This window comes from Triturus cristatus, chromosome 6 (assembly GCF_964204655.1).
Source record: "Triturus cristatus chromosome 6, aTriCri1.1, whole genome shotgun sequence".
NCBI lineage: Eukaryota > Metazoa > Chordata > Amphibia > Caudata > Salamandridae > Triturus > Triturus cristatus.
The window spans coordinates 1,637,463,818-1,637,482,915 of NC_140589.1; the positions used below are offsets into that span (position 1 = coordinate 1,637,463,818).

A 19,098-nucleotide genomic window follows, 5' to 3' on the forward strand; every position below is an offset into this window, starting at 1 on the left:
GAGGCACAGGGTCAGACTGATTTGCATACGGCCATGTCTGAACTGGGGTGGCAGAGTGGGCTAAAGAACGGTGATGGATTAAACCCAGATCAGTTGACTGGGGGTGAGTGCTTGCAATGTTCAACACTCCGTCCATCATTTCCTTTGGTTTTTGCTTTGTTCGCCATAAGTTGGCAGGGTATGCTCAGACGTGAGTCCCTTGCTCACTTTGCCACTAGATTCAAGCAAGCCTGGCTGAAGACGGCTGAAATGCCAGAAACCGGTCCTAGGAAGCTTGTTTCCGGTCCAGGGAAGACATGGCTTGGCAGTTCGGGCTGGACTGTTCCCATGAGGCACAGGGTCAGACTGATTTGCATATGGCCATGTGTGAACTGGGGTGGCAGAGTGGGCTAAAGAACGGTGATGGATTAAACCCAGATCAGTTGACTGGGGGTGAGTGCTTGTAATGTTCAACACTCCGTCCATCATTTCCTTTGGTTTTTGCTTTGTTCGCCATAAGTTGGCAGGGTATGCTCAGACGTGAGTCCCTTGCTCACTTTGCCACTAGATTCAAGCAAGCCTGGCTGAAGACGGCTGAAATGCCAGAAACCGGTCCTAGGAAGCTTGTTTCCGGTCCAGGGAAGACATGGCTTGGCAGTTCGGGCTGGACTGTTCCCATGAGGCACAGGGTCAGACTGATTTGCATATGGCCATGTCTGAACTGGGGTGGCAGAGTAGGCTAAAGAACGGTGATGGATTAAACCCAGATCAGTTGACTGGGGGTGAGTGCTTGCAATGTTCAACACTCCGTCCATCATTTCCTTTGGTTTTTGCTTTGTTCGCCATAAGTTGGCAGGGTATGCTCAGACGTGAGTCCCTTGCTCACTTTGCCACTAGATTCAAGCAAGCCTGGCTGAAGACGGTTGAAATGCCAGAAACCGGTCCTAGGAAGCTTGTTTCCGGTCCAGGGAAGACATGGCTTGGCAGTTCGGGCTGGACTGTTCCCATGAGGCACAGGGTCAGACTGATTTGCATATGGCCATGTCTGAACTGGGGTGGCAGAGTGGGCTAAAGAACGGTGATGGATTAAACCCAGATCAGTTGACTGGGGGTGAGTGCTTGCAATGTTCAACACTCCGTCCATCATTTCCTTTGGTTTTTGCTTTGTTCGCCATAAGTTGGCAGGGTATGCTCAGACGTGAGTCCCTTGCTCACTTTGCCACTAGATTCAAGCAAGCCAGGCTAAAGACGGCTGAAATGCCAGAAACCGGTCCTAGGAAGCTTGTTTCCGGTCCAGGGAAGACATGGCTTGGCAGTTCTGGCTGGACTGTTCCCATGAGGCACAGGGTCAGACTGATTTGCATATGACCATGTCTGAACTGGGGTGGCAGAGTGGGCTAAAGAACGGTGATGGATTAAACCCAGATCAGTTGACTGGGGGTGAGTGCTTGCAATGTTCAACACTCCGTCCATCATTTCCTTTGGTTTTTGCACTCTTCCTCCCACCACATTTTCAGATTCCATAATTTCGAAATTTTTAATTTCGGATTACCATAGTTTTGTCCGTGTAAGTATTCATATGCCATGGATTCTGAGTTTTTATTTCTTTTTTCCATGTTTTATTCAATTATGAGTGTGTGGGGGGCGGGGGGAGAGACACACACACACACACACTTATGTTATGTTACTAAGAATTTATAGAGCGCACGAGTACTCGATTGAGTGTCCTGGCGCTAAACCACGGTGCAGAGGCACGCAAGACCTTGGCAGGTCGCACGGAGGAGGGGGTGAGCTCATCAGCACAGAGCTGGAGCCAATTGTCTCACTGTACTTGGTTCAACTGCACTTTCCATCATTTCATTTGAAGCAATTAAAAGAATATTGAGATAGAAGGAAGTTTGCTACACTTTACTGTTCAGTCCTAAATTCTGCATTGCCAAAAGTAACAGTAAACATCCTTGGTTATACAGAGACCACCATGCATTGATAGAGAGCCATTTGAGGAGTGGCAGAAGTGTGTAGCCTTTGCCAATGATCATGGGTGTAGCTTGGTCAGTAAGATTGGTGGTGGGGGAGTGGTGTTCATGTTTCCCAACAATCACACTGGTTTAAATATATTATATGAGAAGTAGGGCAGATGGAGGCTTAAGGAGTATTAGGGAGGCAGAGGAGTGCGGATTGTGAGGGGTACTTAAACTCAATATTTTGTAAAATAACAATTTTTTAACATCTTTAAAACAGAGATGAGTGTGTGTGTGTTTTCGTCTGCATGTGTGTGTAAAAATCCCAAGTGAAATCCGCAAACACCTCACTTTACCCGGCTTAAAGCACCTGCACCCAACTATTTAATACAGAATTGATTATTAGGGGGGTGTAGCACCCCTCCCCGAAGCTACACCCCTGCCAATGATGGCCTGTAAGCAATGCCAAAAGATGGTTAAGATATGCGTGTCAGCTGCAGTCAATGCTGACATACAAGGTCAATAAAAAAGAGTTCTGCAAAAGCAGTATAACGTGCATTTTGGGAGAGTGATATGCAGGAGGTGACACTCACCATGTAAACAGAATAAGATTAAACATTTTCATCATACCTCATTCTCTCAGAGACTAAGGCTTGATTGACTCAAGTTACTGGTGAAGCGTGGGGTGCTGTACTCGCTCCTGTTATGTTAAAGCCAGAATTTACACAAACTGTCCTCAAAAGTGCAATGTTGGTTGGTTGATGACCAATCTCAAAGACTGGGCTTATCAGGGAGGGGCTGAACATTTTTATACATGGGGGATAATGATGGCAGAGGTGTGGAGTACAACATGTACATTTCCTATAAAGTGTAACTTTAACATCCTTATCACAATAAACAAAGGAAGTGTGATATATACCATTAAAATGTCAAACAAGGCAACAACCTAAAATACTGGTACAGTATGTCACATATGTACCAAACTGGGTCAGATCATTCCTTCCTATTTGGTCGGAGAAAGTGAAGACTGGTCCTTGCTGCACACTGAGCCAGTTGCTCTGCTATAGGCTTACCGCGGGTTCTTCCTCGTTTGCTGCTTCATTCATTATCTTTCAGAGGTTGAGATCATCTGACATCAATATCCAAAGTTATGTGGGCGACCCTCTGCTTGCTACCATTGGACTTCAGCAGTAGAACTCCTGTCCCACCTTCTAAGTTGATGTATTTCTTTTCCTGACTACATCACAAGGAAGTATTACTCACAGCAAACTTGCCCTGTATGGCTAAAAGATGAATATCATCTTGGTAGGCACACCTTGACCCTTCCTAGCTTTCAAGAGGCCTTACACCTTGAGAACCACACCTCTGCAGTTATTACTGCTCACAATCCATGTATAGTGTTTAATTTCAAGTCCAACAAATCAAATATATCAATTGGCTAAAAATTGCTGCTATCAGTTTAATATGTCTGCAAGCATTGCTTCCAACTTTGTGTGTCAGCCAGGGGACTTCGCTCAGCAAGCAGATAATGCTTGAAAGATTTGATTATGAGAACACTTAATACATTTGCCTCCAAGTGTTTGCAATCATCAAGTACAATTTATCATAAACAAAGCAGCCAGCCTTGCTATGGAAAAAGGAGTACCACACTCATCGAGCCTTCACACAATCCTGCCTTGTGAAGCATCTGAAGACAGATGCGTTAAAATTGTATTAGCTAATTCCCACACTTAACATACGGTGTTCACCTTCTCCCATTTGCTAAGCCTTTAGGGGACCATTCTGAGTAGAGAATTTCTCCAGGATAGCCTTTATCAAATGAAGAGAAGTTCTTTCTCAGACATTCTTTTTTTAAAAAATGTATTTCTTTATTAACATTTTCCATTAAGTCAGCATTAATACAGTTAAAGTGGATTATACGGTTTCTTCATAGCTCAGTTTACCCCCTCTCCCCCACCACCCGCGTCATATTAGTCTTTGAATTAGGCTATTGCTTGGGAATCCTGTATCTCGAGGCTGTAGTGCTGTATCCAAGGTGTCCATATTTTCCAGAATTTTTTGGGGCATCCCCGGGCCACATATGTGGTCTTTTCACCTGTCATGTACATATCCATCCCCTTTTTCCATTCATCGACTGTGGGCCCCTGTGTCTTCCCCCATTTACGTGCCAGATCTCTTTTGGCAAGTACCAAGCCAAGATTGGTTAACAACAACATTGGTTTCGAGAGGTCTACTTCTGTACTTATACCTAATAGCACAAATTTAGGATCTCTAGGAATCTTTTCACCCATCACCGCCTCCCGCTCTAATAATATATTTTCCCAATAGACCTGCACTCTGTGGCACTTACATATCGTGTGGAAATAATTGCCAACTTCCTCTGTACATCTAAGGCAGTTGGGTGTTTCAGCCCTACCTATCTTGTGTAGTCTTGCCCTAACATAATAAGTCCTGTGTAAATACCTGTACTGAATCAGTCTAAGTCGTGTTTTGATGGCTACCTCGCGTGGGTGCATCAACGCATTTTCCCAATCTAGGTCTTCTAAGACTCCTAACTCCAATTCCCTCTTTATTCTTAGTTTCTGAAGCGTGTTTGGTTTATTGTTTATTATGGTGCGGTATGTCCAGGACACTGCTTTTTCCGCTAGTGCACCCATGAGGAGTCGTCCCTCTAATTGGGAGTATTCAGACAGTGTATCTATGTCTATATGCTGCGCCTCCCAAGTGTGGGCCAGCTTTAAATAGTTATAATACTGTGTCTGTTGTAGATCATATTCCTTCTGGAGGGTGGAAAATGTGGCTAATTTCTTATGGTCTAAAATGTCTTTGATTTGGGAGATACCCAGCAAGTCCAATTTTTTAAAGCTGCTCTGTTTTGAAAATTCTTTGAGTCTCTGTCCTACCCAAAGAGGAGTTTCTCTAGTGATTTTTTTGTTCCATTTGATATACCTTTCTGTTTTTTCGCAAGCGGTTATGACCAACTGCGTACCTGTGAGTAGTTTTGTGGCTCCCTTCCCCCCCATAAAGATAGTGTGTATGTGGGTGTAGTTCAAATTGCCTGCGCTCCAACGCATAAGTGGGGTGGTCCCCGGGCATAAGTATCCATGCATTCACCACTATGAGGTGGGTAGCCCAGTAATAAGCTCTTATATGTGGTAGTGATATGCCACCATTATATTGATTGTGTTGCAGCGTGGCCAGCGCCACTCTAGGGTGTTTCCCCTCCCAGAAAAATGTGCGTAGAGTGTCATCCATCTTACCAAAAACTTCTTTTTGGATGGGAAGATATGTGTTCTCGAGGATATAGAGGAATTTTGACAGTGTTATCCTCTTATATAATGCGGCATTGCCTAAAAGTGTCAATGGAAGAGTTGTCCACCGGTCTACGTCCATCTTAAATTCTTTAAGGAATCTGTACAGATTCCGACTAAGCGCATCTCGTCGATCTGTAGTAACGTAAATGCCTAAGTATTGTATGTCTTTGTATTCCACCTGGAGGCGTCCCATGCATTCAGGAGGTCCCCCTCCCTGATTTGCTATATATAAACAGGATTTGTCTCAGTTTATTTTGTAACCGACGTGTTTGCCGTAGTATTTGAAACATTCAAGTTTTCGTGGAAGCGTCTGACTGGGGTTTGTAACATAGAGGAGGATGTCATCCGCATATAGCGATATGCGTTCATCCTGGGTTTTCATGTCATTAAGTCGAAAGCCCGTCATATCTGGATCCGTTCGAACAACACATGCGAGGGACTCCAGCACTAGGGAAAAGAGGAGGGGGGACAGGGGGCATCCCTGTCTCGTCCCGCGTTCTATCGGGAAGTCCCCGTAGAGTACTCCATTTACCCGTACCCAAGCTAGTGGCTGCTCATACGGCGATCCATTGTCAAAAGATAGGGCCAAAGCCAAATTTCTCCAACCTTGCCCTTAGAAAGGGCCAGTGAACAGTGTGGAATGCTTTTTCTGCGTCCAGAGATAGTATGAAATGCGAGTCTGTCCTGGTTGTTACTATTTCTAGCCAGTTGTGTATGCGCCTTAAATTTAACCGTGTGGACCTCTTCGGCATAAACCCTGATTGGTCACGATGAATAAGACTGGATATTTCTATTGTGAGCCTGTCCGCAAGTATACGCGCTATTATTTTCGTTTCTATGTTGAGAAGCGAAATGGGCCGATAGGAGGCACACGTCTATGGTGGTCTATACTTCTTGGGGATTACCACTATTCTGGCCGTTTGGAGATCTTTCGGAAGGCTGCCTGCGGCTTGTGCTTCCCGAAACAGGTTGAGGAGATGGGAACTTAACAGTGCCGCATTCTGTTTGAAAAGTTCAGGAGGCAATCCATTGGGACCCGGGGCTTTCCCGGTTTTCAGGTGGCTAATTGCGCTCCTGACTTCCTCTATTGTTATTTCTTCATCTAGCTCTTGTGCTTCCTCCGGGTCTAATCTGGAGACCTCGATTGTCTCTAGATAACTGAATATCTGCGATTGTCCTGCTGGGGGACACTCGGCATAGAAATCTTTATAGTAATGTGCAAAGGCGGTTGCTATTTTGGTGGTAGTCACGTGTGTTTGACCGTCATCTGTTTTTATCTGTGTTACCCATCAAGCCTCCGATTCTTTCTTACTGAGCCATGCCAGTAGTCTGCCTGTCTTGTCTCCTGTGTCATATAGGCGCCTGTACATTGCCTGTATTACCTGTTGCGCATCTTTCCTGGCCAGAGCTGAATATTCCTGCCGGAGGGTCTGCATCTTTCGGAGCAGCAAAGGATCGTCTTGTGTTAGGATTTGTGTTTCAAGTTGGGGAAGTCTAGTTTCCAGCTCAGCTATTTCTTCATTTTCTTTACTTTTTTTATGGGCTAAAATGTTCTGAGCTCGGTCTCTCAAGACTGCTTTGTAGGCCTCCCAAAGTATTTTAGCGGAATCCACAGATCCTGTGTTTTCTTTAAAATAGAGCTCCGTATCTACTCTGATTTCCTGTGCTACTTTAGGGTCTTTCAGCTCCCAGACATTAAGTTTCCCCTCTGTCTTGAGGTGTTGTCTATCTCTTCCTACTGTAAGCCAAAGGGGCGAGTGATCCGAGAGTCCTCTAGCTAAGTACTCTATCTTCTGGAAATCCATAATTTCTCCTGCTGGGGCCAGTATATAAGCTATCATAGAGAAGGTTATATGAGCCCCCGAATAGAAGGAGTATGCCCTAGCGCTTGGATGATGTCTGCGCCATAGGTCTGTGAGAGCTAACGTGTCTTGTGAAGCGCTTAAGTTGTGTCTCACTGGGGTTGTCAGTAAGGACAGTAGTACAATCGGACCGAAGGTCTATTACATCATTAAAATCCCCTCCTATAAGATGAGTGTTTGAACCAGCTTCTAAAAGTATGCCTGCTAATTTCTCCAGTGTCCGCTTTTGTAATCTCGGATGTGCATATGTGCTTATTAGAGTCATGTCCATTCTGTTCCATATCCCTTTTACCACCACATAAGTCCAGTTTGGATCCGTCCAGGTGCGCTCAATTCTGAACGGTGGGGATTTCTTGATTAGAATTGCGACCCCCCCTTGCGCCTATGGAAAAGCCCGCATGAGCTAGCCTCTTATAGACTCCTCTTCCTAGGAACCCACACTGTGTGCCCCTCAAATGTGTTTCTTGCAGTCGTACTATGTCAGGTTTCAATCTCTTACTGTATGCAGACACTAGGCCTCTCTTTATTTTGTCTCCTATCCCATTTACGTTCCAGGAGAGAACTGAGTATGTATCGTTATTTTGTGCTGTCATTATGTGAGTGCGGATGGTGGATGTCTATGTTGTGATTTCTCCCTGTCGACCCCTTCTGCTTTACTTTACACCAGTTGTGGCAGTGACCTATGCTAGCTGCAGTGCTCACTAAGTGGACCCGGACCCTCAACTTCCTCCCTTCTTCACCCCTCCTAACTGAACACAATTGTATAAAAACATTACCCCCCTTTCCCAATTCGAACCCCCCTCCCCGCTTGCTCCCGCACATCACGCCTGTTCCCAAAAATGTCAACATGACAACTCTGCGTATGTGTCAAACGAGAAGTCTGTCGATCCTCCCCTCCCCCTTTCTCCCTTAACTCAAGTTTTAAATCAAAAAAATGAACAGTTCACTGTATACTTCCCTTCTCCTGGAGAGTGGCCAAAGTCTTCAAAGTCTCGGGAAGTCTACAGTGTCTCTTGGAGGGCGTCTAGCCCCTAATCATCATTCCTCCTCGTCGCCGTTGTTGGATTGCTGCAGTTGAGAGTTCTCACATATAGGGTTTGAGCCTGAAGCCACCAGATGTTGGAACTGCTCTAGAAGCAGGTGCGCGGCGGCTTCAGTCATGGTTCTGCGCATTTCAGCTTGATCCGAGTCTTCGTTACCACTTGATCTCTGCGAGGTTTTCGACATACATACGAGGGCTGTAACATCGTCCGTATCTGAGATAGTATTTTTCTGGTCGCTGGGTCTCAGGGTTCTCCCCGGTGTAGTCTTAATCTGAGTCCGGCGCCTGGGCGCTCGTCGCTGTCTCTTTTCTTTGATCAATTCCCAGCTTGCGCCTGGCCACTTGTCAGCAAGCGAGAGAGCCGCGGATGGCGATGGTCGCCTCAACCGAGGCCGTTCTTCAATCCATGACCACGCCTCCTCCGGTGTCTGAAAAAAATGTGTGTTCATTTGAAAAATGACTTTGAGCATAGCAGGAAACAGGAGCATATACTGGATTCCAAGAGCACGGAGTTTCACCTTTACTGGATCGAAAGTGCGGCGTTGTTTTTGCACGTCTCTTGAGTAGTCCAGGAAGACCATCTCTCTCGTATTCTCATATTTGACCTCGCCCTTCTTCTGGAACTCTCGGAGTATTAGATCTTGGTCCTGAAAATTCAAGAATCTATCTATCTGCTGCCGAGGTGGGACCCCTGGCTGCGGTCGGATTCCAGGCATTCTGTGCGCCCTTTCTATAATGAAGCATGACGAGAATTGTGTCTCTGGAAGGGCATTCTTGATGAAGGTCAGGAGAAACTGGCCCAGATCCGAACGTTCTGTGTTGTCTGGAAAACATATGAATCGCAGGTTATTCCTACGGGTCCTGTTTTTGGCGGCGTCGACCCGCCAGGCCACATCCTTCATAGTCGCCATTAATCCGGCCACTTCTGTAGTCGTGGTCCGCGAGTTATCCTCGAGCTCGGAGACTCTATGTTCAACCTCTGTCACTCTTTTAGAGACCTTATGCAGGTCTTGGTGCAGAAAAGAAACCTCCGTCCGCATCTCCGCCATCTTGTTTTCCAAGCTTTCTTGCGTATCTTGGATCGCTTGTAATACCGCATCAGTGTCCGGGCGGGGGGTGAACCTCCCTCCGCTCCCGCTGACGCAGGTAGGACTGTTATGAAGCGGTCCAACTTCCCCTGTTTAGTTGTTTTGGGCTCCTTGTCCTTTGCGGCGTCTATGCGACCAAGCTGCTGCTTTTATGTCCCTCTCAGATATGGTGCTTGTCGAATATCAGTGAGCTGGGGAGGCACCTCACTGTATAGCGCCGGTCCACACTTGTGACGTCAAACACCACTGTTTGTTTTCGTGGAGGTACCAAAAGGTTCCTTGTATTTGACCCCCTTTCCGAGAGAGGAACAATCCTCCACCACTTGTGGCGTGGCGTGTCTCCTGTGTGCGCATTACTGGAAGACCACCACTCTGGTGTTTGTTTTTCTGCCACCACACGTCGTTCAGCGCTTGAGGTGCTGGTGTCCCTCCAATCTAGCAGCCTAGGTACAAATAGTGAGCCCCTTTCAGTGTTTCTCCGCCTAGCACAGTCCAACCATGGGGTCCGGGCGTGACGGCTCCCCATCGCACCCCACCTGCGCAACGTCATCAACCTCTCCTTCGAGACCGCGACCTGCCCAGAGAGCTGGAAACACGCTGAGATCAACGCCCTACTCAAAAAACCCAAGGCGAACCCGAGCGACCTCAAGAACTTCCGGCCCATCTCCCTGCTTCCATTCCCAGCTAAGGTCATTGAGAAGATCGTCAACAGACAGCTAACCTGCTACCTCGAAGATAACAGCATCCTGGACCCCTCCCAGTCAGGATTCCGCAGCAACCACAGCACCGAGACCGCCCTCATCGCCGCCACAGACGACAACAGGATCCTGCTGGACAATGGCGAGACGGCGGCCCTCATCCTCCTGGACCTCCCCGCCGCCTTCGACACTGTCTGCCACCACACACTATGCACACGCCTCCACGACGCAGGGATCCGAGACAAGGCGTACCCCAGGGATCTTCCCTCAGCCTGACACTGTTCAACATCTACATGGCTCCACTCGCACGCATCGCCCGACAGCATGACCTTAACATTATCTCCTATGCCGACGACACTCAACTTATCCTCTCCCTCACCAAGGACCCCCTCACCGCCAAATGCAACCTCCACGAAGGAAAGAAAGCCGTCGCCGACTGGATGAAGTGCAGCCGACTTAAGCTGAACACAGACAAGACGGAGATCCTCATCCTCGGCTCCAACCCATCAGCCTGGGACGACTCCTGGTGGCCCTCGTCACCAACCGACCACGAACGCAACCTGGGAGTCATCCTTGACTCAACGCTCACCATGACCAAGCAAGTCAACGCAGTCTCCTCTTCCTGCTTCAACACCCTCCGCATGCTCCGCAAGATCTACAGGTGGATCCCGACAGACACGAGAAAAACTGTCACCCAGGCCCTCGTCAGCAGCAGACTCGACTACGGAAACGCCCTCTACGCCGGAGCCCCGACCAAGCTCATCAAACGACTGCAAAGAATCCAAAACGCCTCTGCACGCCTGATCCTCGACATTCCACGCCACAGCCACATCACCCCCCACCTGAAGAACCTGCACTGGCTCCCCGTCGACAAGAGAATCTCCTTCAAACTCCTGATCCATGCACACAAGGCACTCCACAAGACCGTCCCAGCCTACCTCAATAGTCGACTCTCCTTCTACATTCCCAACCGTCACCTCCGCACCGCCGACCTCTCCTTGGCCACCGTTCCGCACATCCGGAGAACCACCACCGGAGGGAGATCCTTCTCCCACCGCGCCGCCAAGATCTGGAACACCCTTCCCCTCAACCTACGACAGACCCAAGACCTGCTGACCTTCAGGAGGCTACTCAAGACCTGGCTATCCGACCAGTAGCGGCAACCGCCCCCCCCCCTCTCCCTCAGCGCCTTGAGACCATCGAGAATGAGTAGTGCACTTTACAAATCTTGTGATTGATTGATTGATCTGTTATCACCCCCTAGAATGGCTACAGAGACTAGTGCTGCATTTGTAAGGGCTGTTCGCGAGGCTGCCACTCTTTTGCACTTACAGCCTCCCTCGGTCTCTTTGTCTTCCGACCCATTGTTGCATATCCTCCACCAGGGTGAGGTGGGGGGGGGTCCCTTGCTGCCTTTTGGTGGGTCATTATTTGACACCCTTCTTGGCACATGGGCACGGCCCTCCTCGGGTGACCCTGTGGATCGGTCCATTGCACATCGGCATCGTCCAGCTCCGGATGACCCTGTCTGCTTGTCCCTTCATCCTAGGGCTCAGGGCCGGATCGTCCAGGTGGTTTTCGCCACGCTGCCTTCCTCTCCTTTCCCGTTACTGCCTCCTACCAGGGATTCTCGTTGGTTGGAGACCTGTGGCCGTCACATTTTTGCGTCCACTAGTTCGTAGTTCGGGCATCCGTGCTTTGAACACAACTTGCGTGTTCGCACGGGCTACTTTTGCCCTTTGGGACTTGGTTGAAGGTCTTCTTCCCTCTCTTCCAGAGGGTCCTCGTACTGACCTAGCTCGTCTCCTTCATCATGGCCGGGACATGGCACAGTTTACCATTAGATCGGCCATGGATTCTACCGACTCTGTGGGTCGGACGATGGCAAGGTCTGTCGCACTGTGTCAACATGCTTGGCTGCACGGTGGTGGTTTTCATGAAAATATCCGGGAGAGTTTATGGGATTTGCCGTTTGATGGTGTATCCCTTTTTGACAGTCATGCGGACTCAGCAGTCAACCGCCTCATGTTTAACCTGCCATAATTTCATGTTTTTAACATTCTTTTACGGTAGTTACTTCCATGTGCAGTGTTATTCTGAGCCCTGGGTTCATGCTGTAATACCCAGGTGGTCTGGATGGCTTGTCGCCGTTTTTGTTTCCCTTTATTACAGCTGATCGGCTGCTTCTGTTCTGTTGACCCTCTGTCTATGAGCCCAGGCTAAAGAGGTGTCCCTGGCTGGGGGTGAGGCTTACCATATGTGGGGTATTTGTTGGCTACTGTGTAGCTGCCCCCCTTACACATGTGGCTTGGTAGGCTCCTGTGGAGTCTTTTTCTTAGGGCGTTGCCCTGCAGATCTGACTGTGGTCTTTTTCACATTCATGTGGTCCTCCGGTTGGCATCGCTCTATGGCCTATCCGTTGGAATCTACGGTTCGTCCGTGGCACTCCTTTCCGAGTGTAAATGGCCACTTTCTCTGGGTTTCTGCCTTGTTTGTTTCTTCCAGGAGGGTCCTTTCAGTTTCCCTTCCTTGTCTGTTTCAGTTCTTCATAGTTCTGCCGCTGCGAATGTCCTACCAGTGGACGACCTTGGTAGGTGCCCTGTCACTGTACTAAGGCACGAGGTTGCCATGGCGCATTTCTCCTATGTTGTATGCATGTCCGGTGGTTGCTCCCCACTGTATTCGCTGTTACAGAGGACTGACGTTTTCCGGTGCCTGGTTCTCCCCTCCCATTCTGTGTTGGATAGTGCATTTCGTATTTATTTCTTGCATGGTGGCATCTTAATCTCTTGCACCGCTCATGTACATTGCCTTGTGCCTTGCTTTCCTGGGTACTTCCCCGGCACAGGTTTTCCTCTTCTCCTGCTGCCATTAGAGCAGGAGCTTTGGCATACTTCTACTTCTGGATGCTGCTGCTGCTGCTGCTCTCTGTAGAGGTGCTCTCCTCAGGACGTTCGCTGTCTTCTTTGTTCTTGTGTGCACATCTCTATACAAATCATGTTACACTATGTACGCTTGTGTGGGTTCTTCCTGTACTGGTCACCCTTCCAGTTTGCCTCGCGTGGGACTTTTGCTTCTCCCTGCCGAGTGGCTGGTATTGCTTATAGATCTGGACTTTATCTGTCCGGTTCTGCTGCGAAATGGCTATTGCTACCTATGGTGCACTCTTGTTTCTTGTATGCCACTCCTCCTTATGGCTGAAGTCTTCTTCTGATGTTGTTCTGTCTTGCGTCTACACACACCCAGGGGCCACTCACACTAGGTTTTTTTCTGCGGTGTACATGGGCATGTCATGGACTTCTCGTTGGTGCAGTCCTTCATTCTGTGTGTGCTCATTTCACAGATCCCTTTCACAGGTTACGTACCTTGTCAGGTATCTCTTGCATCTGGACTATTCTCGTGGCACTTCCTTGTGCCTTTCCTTTTATGTGGTGTGGTTCTGACTGTACACACAGTCTACCCTGTGTCCTCCTGCCGCCCGCATGTTCTTTTTGTAGTCCTGATTTTGTTTTTCATGTCCGCCCTTTCCAAGGTCTCTTTAGGAAAGGGAGATTGCGCACTATCAAGTCTGGTGTCTCTAGTGAGATTGGATCTTCCTGGGCATGGTCAGCACCCTCCCGCTGCTGTCCCCGGTGTCTTCCTTGGTGCAAATCCACAGTGCTTCTTCCACTGTTAGCCATATTCAACCTGTATGCTTGGACTCGGTCATACCATCTTATCCTCTCTCTGGGCCCTTCTTTTCTTGAAGTTTTGAGCTTTTTGTTGGGCACTGCCCTTCTGGTTCTGTTATCCCTTTCTACACTGTGTACTCTGATGGGCTTTATGCTGTCCCTCAGCGGCTTGTGATCCTTTGCCTCCCACTGGTCTGGGATTCTCCACTGTGGCATTGCTGCCCCCACTGTGTCTCGTCACCTTGTTGACATCTGGGTTCCTTTGGAACTCGGAGGGGTTCAGTCGCAGACCCGCCTCCTGTGGGGTATGGCTTTGGTATCTATTCTAAGTTCAGGAATCTGCGGCTAGATGTCTCTATCTAATGGACGAGTTACTTACCTTGGGTAACGATGTATCTGGTAGAGACACAGTCTAGCTGCAGATCCCCTAACGCCCGCCCATCCTCCCCGTTCTGCGAGGACCTTTTCAGGTTGCGTTTTATGCTCGCACCTCCCTTTAGGTGGCTTTGTCTTCCTGCAGGGTGACATCTTTCCTCTTTCTTCCTCGGAAGGATGGTTCTTTCTGGTTTCCCTGTTTTGCTCCCCCATTCTGGTGGTGGGGCAGGGGGTTCATATCTCCTCCTACATTCCTACACCCTGACTCTGGTTGGGGCAGAGGGTTCATGTCTCCTCCTACATTCCTACGCCCTCACCGTGGTTCTTCCAGTGTGGGGCCTTCTGGCATTTTTCTTCCCTCCCTCCCAACCGTTTTCGTTGTTTTAGGTTCTCTTGTCTTTGATTCTACTATGGTCCATTGCCTTGGGGTCTCGCTCAGTGGGCGCCTCACCAATAGTTCTCCTACAAAGGTTAAGGCATGTCTAGTGTTGCCTACCTTTGGTGGATCGTTTTTTCATTCTATGGTTCAGGTCTTGTTGCATGTCACGGTCGGATCTTGTAGTTGCAGGCTTTCTGTCGTCTGCCTTGGCATATTTTGTTTGCCTCGGGGGAGGGCATTGCTTTCGCTTTTGTATGGCTGCTTTTCTGAGCACTGCTTGGCTCTTTCTCGTCAATTGCTTTCCGTGTACAGTGCTTGTTCCTGTCCCTTGTGGTGGTGTTTCTCACCATGCCCTTCTATTTGTTTCACAGATTTTTATCATTTTTCACACACTGTTCCCATACTCTCACAGTTTTTGGTGGTGGCTTTGTGTTGTGGCACGGAAAAGTTTCTCCGAAGAAACTGACGTCAGTGCACCGGGAGGGACTTATATGGCTTCGCTGGCGTCATGTCCACGCATGACGTGAGGGCAGAGCCATGTGGCGCCATCCCCCAGCGCGCAGAGGTGCTGCTGCAAAAAATTTCTGGATCCAGTCTGACGCCTGGGGATATTCTAAGTCAAGGAATCTGCGGCTAGACTGTGTCTCTACCAGATACATTGTTACCGAAAGGTAAGTAACTCGTACTTTAGAACTATTATGTAGTCTACAGTAATGATTTCATGTAAAATAGGTGGTGTGTTGTCACTTAACCAAGATTCTGTGACAAACATTAGGTCAGATATATTCATTTATCTAGCACCGAGGATTATGCAGGCAAGAACAGGTTTCAGAAGTTGATGGAGCATATGCTAAATAAAATCGTGGGTTTCAGAGAATTATTAGGGGTAATGTAAGGAGGTCATTATCAAACCTGGGCATGCTCATCAGACATTTTACAGAGTCAGAGAGAGGTTGGGATGAGGGAGTAAATAAAGTGGAAGCAGAGACAGGAGGTAGATTGAGGTATAGTGAGTGAGGTTTGAGAAGTAGGGAAGAGAGATGGAAGGTTTGAATGAGTCTACCGGGCTAGTGCATGGAGGGGCGGAATTAGAGGTTTGGAATGGATGGGGAATGTAGAATTTAAGCAGATGAGGATTGAGGGGCAGAAGAGCGTTCAGGGTTATTGTAGGTATTGACGTGTCAATGAGTAGAAGTGTGAGTGCATGTGGGAGGAAGATAGTATTGCTATTTGAAAGAGGTTTTTATTCTAGGATGGATTTAAAAGATAAAGATGCATGCAGATTGCAGAGATGAGAGGAGGGCTCATGCAGAGGGGTTTGGTGAAAAAGGGGTGGTATGTGGGAATAGTATGAGTTTACCCAATGCAGAAGTTTGCTCTGTGTCTTCTTTGGTAAACTCACCGTCTCATTCCATCCTGTGTGTAACATGCCCACCAGTCTTTCTCCTCCTTGCTTGAGTTGTCTGTTTTCTGGAGGTCTGGTACCATGTTTGCATCTCCTACGTTATTCCTCCTGGGGCCCAACACATAGTAGTACCTGAGGCCCTCCTCACTCCATAATCCTGTATAGAACTCACTAAAAGTCTTAACTTATCATCTCTTTTCTGTTAACTGGATCCTACAGTAAAAGTAACTAAGGAACCACAGTTAGGTGCAGGCCTCTTTGGTAGGATGCCAGTGGGTGTCCTGTCGTGGTATGTTAGAATGAAAGTGCTGTGCTGAAATATCTGACATGCCTGTTTTCCTCCAGTGATGCCGGCGAGCTGAAGCTGCACCCGAGCTTGTTCCTTCTGCTTTTGATCCTGGGTAAACTGTATCCTTCTCCAATGGACGGCACGCATTCCGCTCTCAGCATGGCACCCTTTGTGCCCTTCGTCATGAGGTAAGGTGTGAACATGTTTCAGCCTTCAGTTAACCCTTGGGTGCAGTAGTCGTGATCAGGACCCAGGTTGCTGTGTTACCTTCTCACCGCTCTTTAATTGTATAGACAGACTCCTATTTATGTTTAGGTATAACTTGTAGACAAGGCGTGTTCAGTGAAGGTCTAGGAGGTATGGATCTGTGCTAGATTTTCTGCATGTCTACTATAAATTCGCATAGAATAAATGTGGAAGAATCATCGACACAGTAGTTCCTTATTTTCAAAATGTGGCACAGACCCGTCCCTCCTGGACCTACGTTGGGCACCCTTACTGTCGAAGCAAGCTTGCCACACTTACAAATGACATTTAGTTTGTTTCCAGAGCAGACAGTCTAAGTTAGCCACCGAGTACCTTCACATTTCTTTACTTCCGTAGTACTTTTTCCACAGTTTGTAGTGCTTGTGAGCACATGTTGCAAGCATGTTGATAGTGCTTGCCCTGTACCCGATAGGCACATAAAAGTGCTGCAATTCTCCCATGAAGGGAGAGATGTGCATATAGAGTTGTTGTAGGGTACTGCACAGTGGTGCTGGAAAACATTTCAGAGTGACTGTACTTACATCACTGAAGCCATATGGAATGTGAAAATCCAAGCGAAACACTAGGAACAAATGTAGCAAATGAGACACGCCAGTTCAGCAGGAGGGTGGTATGGTTGTTGTATATAGCTGTCGGGGCATTTTGGAGCATACTGTTGCATATATATAACTAAAGTATGGTGTGGTAGCACACAGTCATTTACAGACAGCACATTTCCCATTGAAATGGCACCTAAATTTGAAGATTCATGCACTTTTACCTATTAAGTTATGTAGCACGTAACCAGTAATTTGTGGAAATAGAGTTTCACAAATATTTATGATTTGTGCATCACCAAGTAAAGTGCCTTGATTTGTCTTAATGGCATTAAAATCTTTACTTCCATCATATTTCAGAACTGCAAAAAATGTGCCTCATTTGTGATTACCTGATTTGTGATAACTGCTGATGTATGCTGAATAATTTATATATAATATAATAATCCTCTAACTTTGCAGTCCAAGAAAGAAAGGTAAACACCAGTCCCTGAGTTAAATGAATAAGCAGCCTTTTGAGACGAGGCCTAGCCTGGCGTTTTAACTCGGTCTTTGAACACACAGCAAATGTGACAAGATAAAAAACTGAATTTAAAGGCATCTTTATTCCTCATTCATTTTTTGAACTCCATTATGGTTAATTTGGGGGTTCTGCAGCATGCCCGCACCCCTAGTTCAAGGATATCCTTTTTCACTACATTATCTTACTACTTAATCCATTCCACTGCATCATTATGTTATCTCGAGGGTTGTGTAGACTGTCTACATAAACCTAGGATTACCGTTTGAGTTATTGCTTATATTATTATTTTTTTTAAACAGATTTTATTTGTCAAATATCAAATAGGATGCAGAGCTCTGTGACCCAGAGACTTCTGCACAATAAACTCACATCATCATGACTTTGACATTTAAAGAATAATAGTCAAGGAGAAGTGGAAGGAAATACAAATAGAAGAAATCAAAAAAGAAAAAAAAATTTTGAGGCTGCTTTAGCTGTTTTTCTGCAAAAAATTGTGAAATGATATGCATAAATAGAGGGACTTTTGGTAAGGAGCTAAATTATCATTCACATTTTGCTGTCTGCTATGGTGGGTGGAAGCAAAATGTGAATGATAATGATGGATCTGCCCAATTTAACCATCGGTTCCCTTCACTTTCAGTGACTGCACAAAATATGTGCACATTGTTCATATCCACCTAGAAATTGGTCCCTTTCTTTTCGGTGATAAACCAGTTATTTTAATTTTACTTATTTTTTATATTAACTTTAAATAACAGCTATTTATTTTGCCTGTACTTAGGGTGTCCAGTTAGATGGTGATTTATTTTCCATCTCCTTTTTGAAGTCATAAAGCATTAAGGTGATATTGTAACATTGTATCTGTCTGCAGTTTCAGTGCTTGTTTTGCTTGTGATTTATTATTGTCTCCTTCACAAATAACAAAATGCATGCACAACTAAAAGACTTTTATGTTTAAAAAAATCACTAGTAATCTGAACACACCAATGAAGGTTTTTTAAATGTAAACTTTATAATTCAACCTATGACGGCCTTCCAAGGTCAGACCTTTTGGCTTTGCCAATGCTTGTTTTAAAAAGCTTCTGGTATTTCACACTAATGGATCTTCGTGGTACGGTGTAATTGTATTTGCTTAATGAATATCTCTCTTTGAATGGTAGTTAATGTGGTGATGAAAACTCGAGAGCCCTTTAATAGGTTTATTTATTCCTTTGCGAGATTTATATAGCGCTGGCTAGACCCGAGGGTATCAGAGCGCATTACAACACATAGCATTGATAGAAGGGTTCACAGTTGACATAGTATAACAAGAGGGGATAAAAAAGTATAACATAAAATACGTCTCTGAACTAAAGTTGGAGTGGTGTACTACTCAACTGATAATCTCAATAAATCATGTTGATTTGTTTCGTTGTATAAATAAATCCTTCATTTTCAATGTCATCCGACAATAAAAAGTTCTAGCCAACGCGTTTCGTTCATTAAACAATGAACTTCTTCAGGGCGATGAAGGGTGTGTAATTGGTGGGGAGAGATGATCCTTAGATCCCCATGTGATTTCTTAAGCGGAATGCGAGCCTGCTCTAATATGCTCGTAGTGTTGCCGAAATCTTGCATGCGCAAAACAATGCGATTGAACAGGCCTCCTTGATAAGGGCCAGGAACCGTGGTTCTGTGGTGTAGAACTCCCTGGTCAATCCTGTTCGGAT

The 19,098-nt window shown here is 46.7% G+C and overlaps 1 protein-coding gene across 6 annotated transcripts in view; it reads left to right on the forward strand.

Annotated features, from left to right (window-relative positions):
* The window catches only part of THADA (THADA armadillo repeat containing), a 1,526,823-nt gene that overhangs the window by 775,683 nt on the left and 732,042 nt on the right, over positions 1-19,098 (forward strand). For all 6 annotated transcript variants that reach the window (XM_085612787.1, XM_085612792.1, XM_085612789.1 and 3 more), the window contains one exon: positions 16,120-16,251. In XM_085612787.1, the coding sequence (XP_085468913.1) occupies positions 16,120-16,251 (132 nt within the window). The remainder of the gene's footprint in view (positions 1-16,119; positions 16,252-19,098) is intronic.